Here is a 17047-nt window from a genome sequence, read left to right on the forward strand (position 1 = left end):
CATTCATGGTGGATCTGAAAGAGGACATGTTAACGTTGGACGCAAATGTATTTGCGTCTTCATAGCTGAAAGAGGAGGGAACATACATGTACTTAAAGCACGTACATGGAGCCGGTGGGGTCTACGATAGGGGACACAACTGACCATAAAATTCATATTACCTCATTCCCTCCTTGTCCCCTACGGACCCTTCATGATATATCAATCCTCATTAATCTATCAATCTGTTCATGTAACATCATTTGCTCTTCTTTCTTCTTACGGCGTTTTGAATGAGGACTTGAATGAGGAATACATGATGTGGCACACAAGCCGCAAATCGCTGGCCCACATTGCAGACATAGGCAGCAACTGAATACTATGAGAAGGCCAATACCTAGGAAGGATAGGATTTTCCATCCCCAGGCTGACAACGTGGTCCAGAACCAACCGGACCAAGTCCAGGTGCCTGGATTCTGGTGTATCAAACTTGCAATCTTGTGAAGACGAGTGATGGCTTTATATACTGATGGCGCGTTTTCTGGAATGAAAACACAGCAGCTCGACCCGATGACCTTACAGGCTCCGCCCCTATCGGCCAGGATGACGTCAAGGACGAGACGATTTTGAAGAAAAACAATCCGCATAGCAGACTGCTCCTCTGTTAAGTTACCTAGGGCGGAAGTAGTTTCATTCACTACTGCTTCGAGGGTTCTGGTTAATTTTCGTATCAGTTTACTATTAAAGACAGCACCTAAGTAGGGAAAGAAGCCTTTATTGAAGTCTGTATATTGTTCCCATGCCGTTTCAGTGTAGTCGACAATCGGGAGATCTCTCTGTGGTCTATTGTGTACTAGATGGGTGTTCCTATGATAATCAGGAGGGGCTAGGAAAACAGGTGTCAGAAGGAATGCAATGTAACAGGTGCCATCCCAATCTAGAGGTAAGCGTATATATGCGGTATGACCACAAACGAAGTAGGAATGACGTGAAGCTTTAAACGTAGACTTGCCCTTATCACTGAATTCGATCACAGTAGTACATTTACTATGACCCAAGTGTACTGAACCATTCTTTCTGACACATAATTCACCTTTGACTGGTAGTACGGACATAGCAGGCAAGACTGGTTCGGATTCGGATTCAACATTCAGAATCATGAGGTTAAGCGTAAAATTACCTAAACCATATACTTCATTTTCTAGATCAGTTCCTGTTCTTTTTGGTAGACCCTCCTTGTCAGGAAAACATACTTTATGCAGAACTGTGTTCAGGTTACCCCATACCCAGTTGGCCTGGTAAACAACAGAATTGGAATCTAGAGAGTTTATTAAACTAAACCATGCCCCACAGGAACCATTGTGTGTAAACGGGTACGGGAAGAGGGGCAGAACTCCCTTGTATTTCTGATAGGGAGGGAGTCGGCCACATATCCAACAATTGGTAGCATTGCTGGTCTGATGGGAATGATGTAACATACTAATGAATGTGTTGTTGCGCAGCGCAAGTCGGTAAGACAATTCATGCGGGGGTAGTTCACTGAAAGAATGCTCGGCAGTGACATTGAAGGGAGAATGTGCACGCTTAAAAATAGGGTAGTAGATGTGTAACAATATACTCGCAGCAATAATCAGAAGACTTAGAAAAAACATAATCAATAGTGTCACATTGCAGTGGCTGTGAAGAGATTTACAATATTCACGTTTCTTGAGCTGTTTCTGTCTATCTCTCTCTCTATTCGGGTCTAGGGGATACATGTCAGAAAACTCGTTCAACCGATTCACCTAGGGGAGGACTTAAACAATTAAACTGTCTGACTTGCTAGACCTCAATTTAAGTCTGTAATTCTGGGAAGAAGTTTTCTCGACCAGGGGGAGTTTTGAGTCAGTCTGTGGAGGAGGGCCGGGCGGCTGAGAGTTCAGATCTGAAAGCAGTCCATGAAATTTCTTAATATGACTCGAGTGAAGCCAGCCCTTGCGGCCCTCGACTTTCACTGCAGTCCTTGTGGTTAGAAGTACTAATTTTGGCGTCTGCCAACGGGGCTCCAGTGGACTTCTTCAGTCGAAGTTCCTGATGAACACGTAATCGCCGAGAACCACTTCATGGGGCTTCACCTCGGTCTTGTCGGGAAAGGCTGCAGCTACCTGTGAACGACAAGATTGTAGTGCAGACATCAAGGAGGCAAGGTAATCGGTCAGCATAATACAGTCAACATCAGTGATTTTTCTAGGCAAAGGCGTCCCCCACATATTCGGTGGCCTACCAAAGACCACCTCATACGGGGATAGCCCTGTTCTGGAGTGTGCGACCATTCTTATGTAAAAGAGTGCGACTGGCAAAGCTACTATCCAGTCGACTCCTTTCTCTCTACAGATCTTGGCAAGGCGAATTTTCAGAGTCTGAATATGACGCTCCACGAGGCCTGCTGCCTCGGGATGTCGGACACAATGGAACTTCCATTGGTAACCGAGCAGGAGAGACACTTGCTTCATTAACTCGGACGAGAATGGCTGACCGTTATCGGAGTATACGACGCTGGGCAAACCATATCTGGGGAAAAATTCACGAACCAGCTGCTTGGCAGTGGTCGGAGCAGTGTAATCTGGGACTGGATATGCTTCTGTCCAACGGGAGAGTGCACATACAACTACGAGGACATATTTGAATCCTCGACAACGTTCCATCTGGATATAATCCATCTGGAGGACTTCAAAAGGGTGATCGGGAGGATGGAATCCACCTTGCTCTACGGGAATGCTTTTACCTGGGTTGAACTGACAACAAATCATGCTAGTACGCACTTTTTGTTTGGCTGCTGCTCGTAAATGTTTATTGAACCAGATGTTTTGAATACTGTCTAACATAACTTTTTCTCCTAGATGTGCAGGACTATGTACTGTGTTAATGATTACTTGGACCATAGAGTCAGGGAGAAACCATATAGATTTTCCCTTCGTCATCCATCCTTGATCTGTCTGGATCCCTCCTAGTTCAGTCCATTTCTTGATTTCATCTGGTGTAGCATGTGTCTGTATGTCAATTACATCTAGGGCGGGATCCCTAACTGTCATGGAATGTGTCGGTGTCTGGACTATTGTCTTTGTCAAGTCAGTTGCGTGAGTCTGCGCTGTATGCTTGGCTGTTCGGTCTGCCAGGTCGTTACCCTGGGAAATGATATCAGTGACTTTTGTATGTGCCTTGCACTTCATGATCGATATTGCTGTAGGCAGATGTATTGCATCTAACAGAGTTTGAATAAGAGGACCGTGCTGAATCTTGGCCCTGTGAGAAGTCAGATAACCTCTCTCTCGCCACAGGACACCGAAGTCGTGTACGACTCCGAATGCATAACGTGAATCTGTGTATATGTTAACTCTCTTGTTTTTAGCTTGAATACAGGCTTGAGTCAGAGCAATGAGCTCTGCTGCTTGAGCTGACAGGGTATCAATACAATTCGTTTCTATGACTTCAGTTTCTGTCGTGACTGCATAGGCGGCCACTAATTCTCCTGTACTTGTTAACATGCATGAACCATCCACATAAAGTGTCAGGTCTGGATCTGGTAATGGAGTGTCTGTCAAGTCTTGTCTGGGTTTCGTCGTAATAGTAATGACTTCGATACAATCATGTGCCAATGGATCTGTCCCACTTAATGGCAAAAGTGTAGCAGGGTTTAATGTGTTGCACCGTCTGATTTCTATGTGTGGCTGAAACAATGTCAATTCATAACCTGTCAGTCGTGCTATAGTCAAGTGCTGGGTCTGTGTTCGGTTTAAAAGAACTTCCACGGAGTGTGGAACTTGCACTGTCAACTGATGTCCTAACACTATGGAATCACTCTGTCTAATTGCTAGAGCTGTTGCTGCTACTGATTTCAAGCACGCAGGCAAAGCCTGGGCTACTGGGTCTAATGTGCTAGAAAAATAAGCACACGGTTTGTGTGATCCTGCTTGTTCTTGCGTCAGCACTGACAATGCAGTACCTTCGCGTTCTGTGACAAAAAGTGTAAAAGGCTTGCTGTAACATGGTGTCGCTAAAACTGGTGCTTGACATAAGGCTTTCTTTAAGTCGTTAAAAGCTTGTGTATGTTCCTGAGTCCAAGGGAGGGCAGTCGAAGACGCTGCCTCCTGGGTTGTCAACTGTATGAGTGGCTTTGCTAGAAATGCGTACTGAGGAATCCATTGTCTGCAGTAAGAAGTGAGGCCTATAAAGGCTCGTACCTCCTTTTGTGTCTTGGGCTGTGACATGTGTACAATTAACTGAATACGGTCAGGTGTTAGCTGTCTCCCCCCTTTGGACAGCAAGTGCCCAAGGTAAACAACTTGCTGAACACAGAATTGCAGCTTCGAAGGGGACACCTTGTGTCCCTTGTCAGCCAGGAAATGCAAAACCGTCAATGATGCTTGTTCACATTCAGGTTCGCTGCGGGCGGTGATCAATAGATCATCGACGTACTGTAGCAGGGCAGTGTTATCAGGCATGTGTATACTGTCTAGTTGTCTTTTCAGTGCTTGGCTATAGATGCTGGGGCTTTCTGTGAATCCTTGAGGTGCGCGTGCAAATTTGAAGCTTCGTCCATTTAAACAGAATCCGAAAAGGTATTGGCTTTCCGGGTCAATGGGGACACTAAAGAAGGTGTTCTTCAGGTCAATTACAGTAAAGAACGTTGCTTCGGAATCAATGGCAGTCAATAAAGACGAGATATCTGGGACCACGGGGTATTGTGGTACAATGCATTTATTTAATTCGCGCAAATCGATAACTAATCGATAAACAGGAGGTGCATTTGGATCAGTACGTTTAAGAATTGGAATAATGGGAGAATTACATACATTGGAGTCGGTTTCTACAACCACTCCTTGTGCAATGAGCTCGTCAATGATTTTCAGTAAAGCCGCTACAGCATCTGGAGGTAACTTGTATTGTCGAATTCGTGGCAAGACTACTCCTGGTCTGAGTGTGACTCGATACGGTGTAATGTGCATACAACCTACATCAGTGGGACCTTGTGCCCATAAATGTGCAGGAACATTCTGTAATCTGGGATCAATATCTCTCAACACATAGTGACCTTTAAAGTCACGTAGAAACAGTCTTACTCCTTCCGGAGAACAGCAAATAACAGCTCCTAGAGCTTTCAATGTCTTTATACCTAACAAGTTTTCTGGACATGATTTCGTTAGTAATAGATCTGTAGTACGTGTCAATGGACCAACTGCAAGGGGAAGTGGTTGCGATACTTCATTAATAATAGGCTTTCCTGAAAATCCAAGGGAAATATTCTGTGAGCCTGAGAGGGGTGCCCCTGGAACTTCGTCGTGACTTATAGTTGTCCTGCTTGCCCCTGTATCAATTAAAAACTTTCTGTCTTTCCCTAATACTTGACTATGTACATAAGGACCTTCTTGATCTACAGGAACCTCAATAAGAGGCAAGCCAACTTCCCTCTCTAGGCTGTTTCATGTGTATCGCTGATAGTCGGGATAATCATTTTGTGCATACTGGTACATCTGCTGTGTCGTGTTTTGTGTTGCGGCAATGGGTTGTGGCTGTGGGACTGCCACGGTCTGTACTGTCTGTTGTGAAGCTTGCATAGGCTGGATATTCTGTGGTATTTGTTGTTGGACCTGGTCCTGTCTAGGAGGACGCGGTCTCTCTTTAGTTTTACCTGTAGAGATATTGTGTTTCAAAACTGCGCAATCGTTTATATAGTGACCTGGCTGTTTACAATAGTTGCATATCCCTTTAACAGGAGCTGTTGAATTATGGGACTGTGTCTGACCCTTTTTCTGACCGTCAGCTGAAACTGACTGAGCAACTAACATTTTCATTTTCGTGTCTTTCATACGTCTTTGTTCGTGTTCTTGTTCCTCTCTAATTCTGTTCTGGTGGTACTGTAACATTTGTAACATTTGTGAAGGCGTATTAGCTTGCCATGTACTCTCGACTTTCAGAACACGATTCTTAACTTGGGGCAGAGAATTTTCGACCAATTTAGATACAAAAAGATGTGAATATGACTCGCTACTTGGTTTCAAGCCACTATTAATAACAAAACATTTCTCAAAACGGGAATAAAAATCACTAGTGTCTTCATCGGGTTTCTGTTTGCAGGCTGAGATTGCATCCCAGTCTTCCTTTTTCGTTGCTAACAGACGTGGCAATACTTGTACTAACAATCCTGGTAATGCTTTAGTTTTGTCCCCGAGCCCTAGGCCTGGGGTTCTAGTATTTTCTTCGTTCTCTAATGCAGCCCAATCACTCTTTGCCTCTCCCACCTCCCATTCTTTTTCCTTGAGTTTCTCGTAAATACCGGCAGGCAATAATACTTTTAATATTTTCATGATGTCGGGATAGGTGTAATCACCCATGAGTAACATGTCTTTTATTTCACGGTGAAAACCTGCTGGATCCTTGTCATGGCTGGGCACTAATTTCTTCATTTCTAATAGTTCCATCTTTGTTATGGGCGTGTACACAAACACGCGTCTAAAGGTATTATCATCATTCTTGACTGGATGTACTTCTCGCAAGGGATTCTGTCTGTCTATGTAATACATTTTTCTGTCTACAGGTGGAGCTGGATCAAACTGCGGACACAGGAAGGCACTATATCTGTGCCGATGTTCTAGAATTATTTTGATTAAGTCGGTACCTAGACCTCTCCATCTATTCATGAGTAATTCTATTAATATATCAGGTAGGGGACCTGGATCAGAATGTTGGCTTTTATACAATATAAGGAGATGCTGAATCATGTATATTCCGGCTAATTTCTGTTCATCAGGAGAAAGATTTAAAAAGGTTTGTGCTAATGCGTCATCATTATATTTATCAGAACTATCAGCCCATTGTACTGCTGAGCTGGCTAATTCTTGTTCATCCATAGAATTGAGTACATGGTACCCCATTCTTTCTTGAAGTATTTTATCGGTAGCCTGAAATAAGTGTTCAGGCGTCTTCGGGTTTGACATGGCAGCTTGAAAAAGTCTCTTACTTTCTGGGCGTACCGGACGCATTGAATTATTAAAGGGCCTTCCCTTACCTACATAGGCTATCATTTCTCTAGCTGGTAACTGTAATGATCCTGTTGTCGTTTCTGGTGTTTCCTCCTCCTCGGAGGATTCAGTCTTATCTGCATCTACCTCTCTTTCGGGCCGTGGTCTTTCATGTATTTGTTCTACTGCTTTTCGGATCCTTCGGTACATATTTTCTATACTATTCTGTTTATCATGTTTTCCGTCCGCTATATTCTGACCCCATTTATTAAGTGCTTTCATTTCTTCCTGGTCTACACCAGGCCTGTCTTGGTTTCTTATCAAGCAGTTTATGAAAAAACGTAATATCATTTTCTGGGTGTCAACTTTCTGGTATGCCATGGCATCGCCAATACTTTCAGGACCTTCCCCCGTCTGGACAAAATGATATATTTTGTCTAAATGATCAATCATTCCTGGTAATATCATTAAATAGTTTGCAACTCGTCGTAGACGTACTGATGATAGCATCATTCTGTCATCTTTACCGGGTACCGGATCATATCTACAGTCTGTAAGAGGCTCATTAAGTATGTCGTAACCCGCTGTTTGGGGTGTACGTTGGTGTGCTAAGTCCCTATAAGTCAATCGATGTGCTGGTGGTGGCGTTTGAAAACCTCCTGTGGCACCTCCTGAGGTGCCAGGTCCAAAAGGGTTTGTTGGGTGAATAGCAGGGAGAATAGGCGCGGGAAGAAGCGGAGGAATAAGCGGAAGAGGTGGAGCGGGAGGAGGAGTATGTCGTTGCAGAGGTGGCGGTAGATTATCTCGGGGTGGAGTGCCGTCAGCAGGTGGTGTGCGTGGCGGCGGAATATTAACATAGTCGGGGGCTACATCGTCTAAATAGGAAGAGAGGAAAATGTCCTTTGCGGTCTTGTGGTGTAATTTTGTCGGGAGCAATGGGGGTGGCAGGTCTTTTGGTACTTCCGGGGTGGCCTTAGGTAAACCCTCGGCCAGGAGAGGATACATACCATTCATAAGAGTGTTTCGTTGTCTGTCTACTTGTTCTGCTTTTACTCGTATACCTTCCTCAACTAATACGTTTTCTCGGGCTTTGTCTGAATCCTCTCTACTTTTCTCTTCTTTTCGAAGTGCTTTCTCTGTACGTCTATGCGATTCTTTACGCCATAATTCAATGGCATCTTTCTGTGACTGTCTGGCTTTCTTTTTCCATAATGCTTCTTCTACTCTCATGATGCAATCGGCATCCCATGTCCCAGCAGCGGGCCATCTCTGATTCTCTGCTAAATCTTTGGTGTAGTCCACCCACAAATCGAGATATAATACGGCATCTAGGCCATGCTTATGGTACATAAAGTACCCTGGAGTGTCCCTAGGTGGAATGGGAACAGCTTCCTCTAGTATCCCTTTTCTAGTTTTTATCTGTCTTAGTTTAGAGAATAACGGCATCTTGAACCTTACTACTCGATACTTACTTGGACTTGGACACCATTAATACAATAACCACGATAATGCAGATCGAACAATCATTCATACCACAACATTAAAACACATTTGAAACATTTAAAAACGAACAATAATAATTAGAATAAAACTAACTACCTTCATACTCGATATACTGCTAAACAGTACAGATACACCGCTACACAGTGCAGACCGGATATACTGCTAAACAGTACAGATACACCGCTAAAACAGTGCAGACCGGGTCTGTGTACCCAAACCTGTCTTGACCGGCACAAATTAATGCGCTCGTCTAGATGCGTCCCCAGCAACGGTACTCACCGGGAAGCACGGAACAGAAGGCCTCGGAAACTCGACACTGGACTGGACCGGACTGGACTCGACTTGACTGGACTCGTGACGTAGGTACTTCGGAACTTCGGAACCTGGTGGGCCTCTGAATACCTCGGACTTTGTTCTCTCAGCTAGGCTCTGGTCGGGATCCTCCGCACTCCTCACCGCCTCGTCTGGGTGTCGATCGCAGCCTCAGTCACCTCCGTTGGCCTGAGGGAGATACAGGAAATCCTGCAGGTACGCGTAGTTGTCCGTCCGGCTGTGGCAGGGCACCGGGCCTGCAACGCACCTCCGGCGCGTGGGGTGGGGGAGGGGTCCCTATTCGGGCGCCAATTATGTGGTAAATTTAAATTACCTATGCGGAATTTATGCGGTAAAATTCAATAAGAATAACTCAGTCAAAAATAAGAGACAGAATCCGTGGTATTTGAGGTTTTAAAAGGGGTTTTATTCCTTAAAAAGGAATTGGTTTAAACCAGGCAATCATGTTCCATCACCACGAAGGTTCAGGAAGGGATAGACAATACTTTATTGACAGGTTATCATATATATAGTCAATGCATTACAGTAAGACATATGCAGGAGGCGTAACAGCTGAGAGAAACGAGATAAAGACATATGTACGTAACAGAAGGCGTGCATGAAGGCGTGTGCTAGACAACGTCACATGAAATGTATTACAAGTGGGTAGATCCATAAGTGAATCCTGCAGTGTCAGCAGAAAATATGTGGCAGAGATGCGCGCGCAGCAGCATGACGTATGCTTGACGTGGAACTGGAGGGTGAAGGGGACTTGACATTTAGCCCTACATGAGGAGACAGAAGTCTGGGGTGTCAGAACAACCTAATCCCAAATCATATCTAGTATCTTGTGTTTGAGGAACTGTATTATCTGGAATGAAAGGTCTCTCGGGCAGAGGCTATTCTATACTGACTGCTAGTGCGTGCATATGCGACTACGTGTCTACATGAGATGTGAGGGGCCATGGGCCTACCATGGTAACGGAAGCTATGAATTACTTGCATGGATACAGTGAGGCCGGGCCCTTTGCTCTGCAGCTGGGAAGGATGTTTTCGTAAACTACTAGACAGGAATGTATTTTCGAGGAGCGGAGCAGATAACTTGAAGGTTGAATACAGTCTTGGCAGGCAAGGCAGGCCGAGCCTGGCACAGCTCGCCGCGCAGGGAGTAAGTCAAGGGTCAGGAAGCAGCAGACTGCGGCTTTCAGAGACAGAAGGCAGAAAGAGGCTCGATGGCAGAAATCAGGGCCTAACTCGCCAGAGCTAGAAATCATGAAAGTGCACCACATAAAGACGTTGGCAAGGTACACTTAGGAACGGAATATCTGACCCATTCATGGTGGATCTGAAAGAGGACATGTTAACGTTGGACGCAAATGTATTTGCGTCTTCATAGCTGAAAGAGGAGGGAACATACATGTACTTAAAGCACGTACATGGAGCCGGTGGGGTCTACGATAGGGGACACAACTGACCATAAAATTCATATTACCTCAGTATTGTACACTGACCACGCTCCCCTGTTATGGATGAGCAGAAACATCTCCAATAACCCGAGGGTTATGAGGTGGTTCCTTGCACTGCAACCCTTCAGGTTCCAGGTCCGCCACAAGAAGGGAAGTGACAATGCCAACGCGGATTTCCTGTCCAGGTTTCCTCTCCCCGATCGGGAGAATCCTAGGGGGGAGGTGTGTGACGCGGGGGACCCGGACTCGGGCCCCCCTGGCCTGCCTATTCATGTGTTGCCTCTGTTGTTTCAGCACACGGACTCTTGGAAAACCACGGACGTTGCCAGCTGTCTACCGGTGGTGGACAGTGAGGGACCCTGCACCTTTAAGTGGGTGGCAACGGAGCCTGGACCCTCCCACATCAGCTCGGTAAAACCCTGCCCAGAATCGAGACAGGTGTGTGTTACACCTGGAGGAGTAGAGTGGAGACTGGAGTGCGAGGACGGAGCGGAGAGGCGTAGTAGCGAGGACGGAGAGGAGAGGCGTAGGAGCGAGGACGGAGAGGAGAGGCGAAGGAGCGAGGACGGAGAGGAGTGGTGGAGGATCAAGGACGGAGAGGAGCGGAGGACAAGCCAGGACGGAGAGGAGTGGTGGAAGATCGAGGACGGAGCGGAGGAAGGTGAAAACAACAGCCTCAGCAGGAATAGGCGAGACCGGGACGGACCGGGAGAGGAGAGGAGCGGAGTCATCCCTACGGAGAAGCGAGACAGCAGCGACACGCCAGGAGGCCACCGAGAAGGTGCATCGCCCAGCCGCGCTTCCCGGGAAGTGTGGCTCGGACAGGTACAGTCTCGTTTCCTGGGCTGGGCGGGACGTAGTCTGGGCAAACCACCTTGACCCTTACGCGGCACTGTTATCCTAAACACCCGTCGTTCCCCTGCACAGTCCCTCACGTATAGCGGGGTAGATAACTTGCACGCGTGTCTCCTCACTACCCAACCCTCACCACTGTTCGGCTAGCACAGCCGAGTAACCCTGGTTCTCTTTTGTTTTCTGCACTTTCGCATCCTCCCCCGGACTCCACGCGACCACGGCGGAAGTACGGACTACGACTCCCAGCCGACACCGGGAGACGAGGAGGCGGAGCGGAGTACGGGAGCCGCTGAAGAGGCTGCTAACCCTCTACCATTCTACCGGATCCCGGTTGCAAAACGGAGACTGTATAAAACAATAAAACCTGCACTTCCCACAACCCCTTTGTCAGTGGATTTGTTTGACACCCCGGCCGAAACCCCACAATGTGCAATGCACTTTGTCTCACCTGAACATTACTGGCAACAGGACATGTGACATGACCCACATGTGTAGGCCCAACATCACATAGACACATGCAAGTGCATGCACACAAACGAAAAGATACACACACACACACACACAATTTCATGATGCACCAATGGCAACACCAATAATGGTGGCCATACGGACATGACATGCATGGTGACACAATAGGCAACACACATGCACTGTACACAAGTGAACCCCCACCATAGTCAATATCTCACATATACCACTCACTGACAACTGAATCACAATGTGCCGATACATCCGGGATGTACTGTGTAGATGTGAGGTACGAGAAACTTGTGTAGGGAAATACCCGATGTCGACATGCACATGTCCGAGATGTCATCAACTGCGAGATGTCATCAACTGCTCCCTCAACTCCGCCACCTTCCCGGAAAGCTGGAAACATGCAGAACTCAGAGCCCTCCTGAAAAAACCCACAGCTGACCCCACCGAACTCAAAAACTACCGCCCCATCTCGCTTCTTCCATTTCCGGCCAAAGTCATCAAGAAAGCTGTCAACAACCAGCTCGCCGCCTTCCTCGAAACCAACAAATCCCTCGACTCCTCACAGTCCGGATTCCGAGCCAAGCACAGCACTGCGACCGCACTCATCGCTGCAACAGACGATATTCGAACTCTACTGGACAACGGAGACACAGTCGCCCTCATCCTCCTCGACCTCTCCGCTGCCTTCGATACAGTCTGCCATAGCACCCTTCTACAGCGCCTCAGAAACGTCGGAATCCAAGGAAAAGCACTGGAATGGATCACCTCGTTCCTCACCGGCGAACTCAGAGAGTCCGCCTCCCACCATTCAAGTCACAGGCCACTGAAGTCATCTGTGGCGTACCACAAGGATCTTCTCTCAGCCCCACCCTCTTCAACGTATACATGAGCCCACTTGCGGCCATCGCTCGGCAACACAACCTCAACATCATCTCCTATGCTGACGACACTCAACTGATCCTCTCACTCACCAAAGACCCCAACACCGCCAAAACCAACTTACACGAAGGAATGAGAGAAGTAGCCGAGTGGATGAAGCACAGCCGTCTGAAGCTGAACTCGGACAAAACAGAGGTCCTCATCTTGGGAGCCTCCCTCTCCGCCTGGGACGACTCTTGGTGGCCAGAGGCCCTTGGAAAAGCACCCATCCTGACAGACCACGCACGGAACCTGGGCGTCATCCTGGACTCCTCACTCTTGATGACCAGAAAAGTCAACGCCGTTTCATCATCTTGCTTCAACATTCTTCGCATGCTCAAAAAAACATTTCGCTGGATCCCCACCGAAACTCGTAAAACGGTCACCCACGCACTGGTCACGAGCCACCTGGACTACGGAAACACCCTATACGCCGGTACCACCGCAAAAGTCCAGAAAAAACTCCAACGCATCCAGAACGCTTCAGCCAGGCTCATACTAGACATCCCGCGTAAAGAACACATCTCCGATCACCTGAAAAACCTTCACTGGCTCCCCGTAAATAAGAGGATTACTTTCCGCCTCCTAACCCATGCACACAAAGCACTTTACGAACTTGGACCCGAATACCTCAACACACGACTGTCCTTCTACACCCCCTCCCGTCAGCTACGATCCTCCAACCAAGCCCTCGCCACTGTTCCTCGCATCAACAAAACCACCATGGGAGGTAGATCCTTCTCCTACCTGGCAGCTAAAACTTGGAACTCTCTTCCCACTCCCCTTCGCCTTACTCAGAACCACCTAGCATTCAGAAAGCAACTTAAAACTTGGATATCCGACAAGTAATTCCCCCACCCTTCCTCAAGCGCCTTGAGACCCTATGGGTATGTAGCGTGCTATATAAATCTCTTGACTTGACTTGACTTGACATGTGATGGTCATTTGTGGCACACCGATGGCCATGGTATGGACACACATGGGACAGAGCATGACATGTGGAGTCACGCAATCACGCACACAACCGTCATCAGGCAGCTGCAGACAATGGTACAAGGTGCATCGTCAGCAAAGATGCAATCATTGACCCCGCCATGGCGGTGCACTGCTTCCGCTGTTTACGTCTGGGCATACGCGGCCCGCGTTCAACATTCACATTGTCTGGATGTGCACGGTCCGTCACGCCCACACACCGGCAAGTGCAGGTGGGAGGTTCCGGGACGGATGCTTCATTTGCAACAATGTTCTGTCACTGGCGCCAACATGGCGGGGCACGTATTCGGCGGGGGAGGTGCAGGCCAACACATCCATAAGCTGATGTGAATGCACATGGCAGATCATGACCCCCCTTACAGTGACATTGCATCATCCAGCATACACTGGCCGGCCCAGCCCTGCCCAGGACCGCCGTGCCCGCCATGTCAACCACCGCCGTTTCAGGCCCTGTCCACTACCGCCGTGCCAGGCCCTGCCCAGGACTGCCGTGCCGGTCATGTCAACCACCGCCGTTTCAGGCCCCGTCCACTACCGCCGTGCCCTGGTGGGGCCTGGCACGGCGGTGGTTGACATGGCCGGCACGGCGGTCCTGGGCAGGGCCTGGCACGGCGGTAGTGGACGGGGCCTGAAACGGCGGTGGTCGACATGGCCGGCACGGCGGTCCTGGGCAGGGCCTGGCACGGCGGTAGTGGACGGGGCCTGAAACGGCGGTGGTCAACATGGCCGGCACGGCGGTCCTGGGCAGGGCTGGGCCGGCCGGTGTATGCTGGATGATGCAATGTCACTGTAAGGGGGGTCATGACCTGCCATGTGCATTCACATCAGCTTATGGATGTGTTGGCCTGCACCTCCCCCGCCGAATACGTGCCCCGCCATGTTGGCGCCAGTGACAGAACATTGTTGCAAATGAAGCATCTGTCCTGGAACCTTACACATGCACTTGCCGGTGTGTGAGCGTGACGGTCTGTGCACGTGCAGCCAATGGGAGGTGTGAACAATGGCCACGTGTGCCCAATAGAATGTACCGTATGCTGTGCACCGCAACACCAGGGCCAGTCATTGGCCCATTTCCAAACACGCTTCCAGGGCTGACCAATGGCTGGCGCCGTATGCCACTGGCATGGCCACAGGGCCCTATATATGTGTCATGTGCAAAAGCACACATTCTACGATGACCACCGACTGCTGCCTGTGACCATCACCTCCAACTGCTGCTGCGGAGCTGACCACCGACTGCTGCCTGTGACCATCACCTCCAACTGCTGCTGCGGAGCTGACCACCGACTGCCGCTCTAGTGCCATACTCCGTGACCTTGCCATGTCGAGAGTCAAAGAGATCCGGTCTCGTCCCTTTACGGCCACGGAGCTGGATGTCCTCGTGGACGGTGTGCTCCGCAACTACGGACGCCTGTACGGCGCACCCGGACAGGTGGTAAGTGCAGTGGGGGACAAGTTGGTGTGCATGAGGTGTTCCATGACACCTGGGCTCAGGAATCTTGGCGGTGTGATGTGGGACCAACACATGAGTCGAAATGTGCATGGCTGCTGAGAGTAACGTGTTGCCCCTATCTGTGTGACTGGCCAACTGTCCACTGACTTGCACCCTTTAGTCTCCCATCATGGTAGGTCAAGCTGCACCTTCGCAAGGACGTGTGGAGGAGCATTGCACGTGATGTACGAGCAGTGGGGGTGTCCAATAGACGACATACACACTGCCACAAACGCTGGGACGACATTTCCAGGCTGAGCAAAAATGTAGCGGAAGTGACACTAGGGATGATTCCAAGAAGGGCACGTCTGGCCCGACGCTCAATGACCCCTCTCATGCACCGTATCATAGCTGTGACGCATCCTGACCTGTCCGAGCGGTTGTGTGTGGATGAACAGCAACGTGGCGGTAAGCATACTGTCAGTGTATGTTGCTTGTGAGTGCAATGCATGTTTTGTTGCCCAGACACATTAGTGACTTCCGTGTATCGTGCGTCTCGTTGCAATGCCATGTTGGTGACATTGCCGCAGTTAAATGTCACTTCCCGGTGCGGCATGTTGAGACGCCACTCGCTAAGCAGTTGAGTGTTGGTGCACATGATTTAGTGCTCCGTCACCCCATGGCAAGACTGGTGTGCAGATGTAGTTGATCATGCCCTGTCCGCATGCTGTAGATGTAGCACGGCCAACGCCACTTATTTCCTGTGAGGATGACTGGTAGGGGTGGCCCGTGTGCAGGTTTTGGGATCGATGTACATTGTCATCAATGGCAATGGGGATTCCGTAGCAGTACTGTACGTGAGTGTGCCCGTGACTTACACCTCTTTTCTGTGCATTTCAGCTTTGGCAGAGGGCACTCAGCCACAGACCGAGGAGATGATTGAAGCCAATGCATCCGGATCAGACGTCGCGCACACGCAGACTGACACAGAAGGGGGCAGCGCCGGAGAGGGGGACAGGACCGTCCCGGAGGACTCGCATGTGGAGACAACGTCGTCATCATCTACCGACAGTGTTGGCGAGTCAGCACTGTTGTCACAGACTGGGAGTGGGCAATCAACACCTTCGGTCGGGACACAGCACACAGGGCCCACACTACCGCCAACTGCACCATGTACTGTTCGTGCACGCAGGAGTAGGGGGAGCAGAGTGGCGTTCGGTGCAGGCACCGCTGCCCCAGCCTCCATGAGCCAAAATGCTCTTTGTGCAGAGGCTGTTGATCTGCTGCGATAGCTGTGTGTGGGGCAGACCAATATGATAAATGCTTTCCAAGACCACGATAGGAAGTTGGGGCAGGTGGTAGCTTTAATGGAAGGTATGCATGGCGATCTGGCTGGTCTACACAGGACAGTGCAGTCATTGGCTAACAGTGTGTCGTCTGCCATTGTACACTCGCATGGACTGGGTGCTACTTCTGTTCCACCATCTACAACACTGGATGTCTCAAGGGGGAGTGTATATTCAGACCAGGACTCTAATACAGGTTATTGCACTAGAAGCAGCGTCAGACAGCACGTCAAGGCACGGAGGGCTCAGACACCATCCCCTAGGTCAGCTAAATCTGTTCACAAAGACACCGTCAGATACAGTGGAGTACACACACGTGATCCAAAAGAGGGGTTGGGTGTAATGGCTACACATGCTGCACAGGCATCCCACACACAAGGTACTCCCAAGGCAAGCCTTACTCCCAGTTCCATTGACACTACCTTGGACAAGGACAGTCAGAAGACGAAGGCACCTCATGAGAGCTGGGACACTCCCAAGGGCAGGGAGACTAGGAAGGAAGATCCCACTCCGAAGGGCAGGGAGACTAGGAAGGAAGGAGACACTCCCAAGGGCAGGGAGACTAGAAAGGAAGAACCCACTCCCAAGGGCAGGGAGACTAGGAAGGAAGGAGACACTCCCAAGGGCAGGGAGACTAGGAAGGAAGAACCCACTCCCAAGGGCAGGGAGACTAGGAAGGAAGGAGACACTCCCAAGGGCAGGGAGACTAGGAAGGAAGAACCCACTCCCAAGGGCAGGGAGACTAGGAAGGAAGAACCCACTCCC

The 17047-nt window shown here is 49.2% G+C and overlaps 1 protein-coding gene across 1 annotated transcript in view; it reads left to right on the forward strand.

Annotated features, from left to right (window-relative positions):
* Window positions 1-11137, forward strand: part of LOC147662887 (uncharacterized) — a 43995-nt gene extending 32858 nt beyond the window's left edge. Inside the window, exons 4-5 of the mRNA XM_086950820.1 lie at window positions 10553-10734; window positions 10789-11137. Of these exons, the coding sequence (XP_086806946.1) occupies window positions 10553-10734; window positions 10789-11137 (531 nt within the window). The remainder of the gene's footprint in view (window positions 1-10552; window positions 10735-10788) is intronic.
* The last annotated feature ends 5910 nt before the right edge of the window (window positions 11138-17047 follow it).

Source organism: Lissotriton vulgaris, unplaced genomic scaffold (assembly GCF_964263255.1).
Source record: "Lissotriton vulgaris unplaced genomic scaffold, aLisVul1.2 SCAFFOLD_1565, whole genome shotgun sequence".
Taxonomy (NCBI): Eukaryota; Metazoa; Chordata; class Amphibia; order Caudata; family Salamandridae; genus Lissotriton; species Lissotriton vulgaris.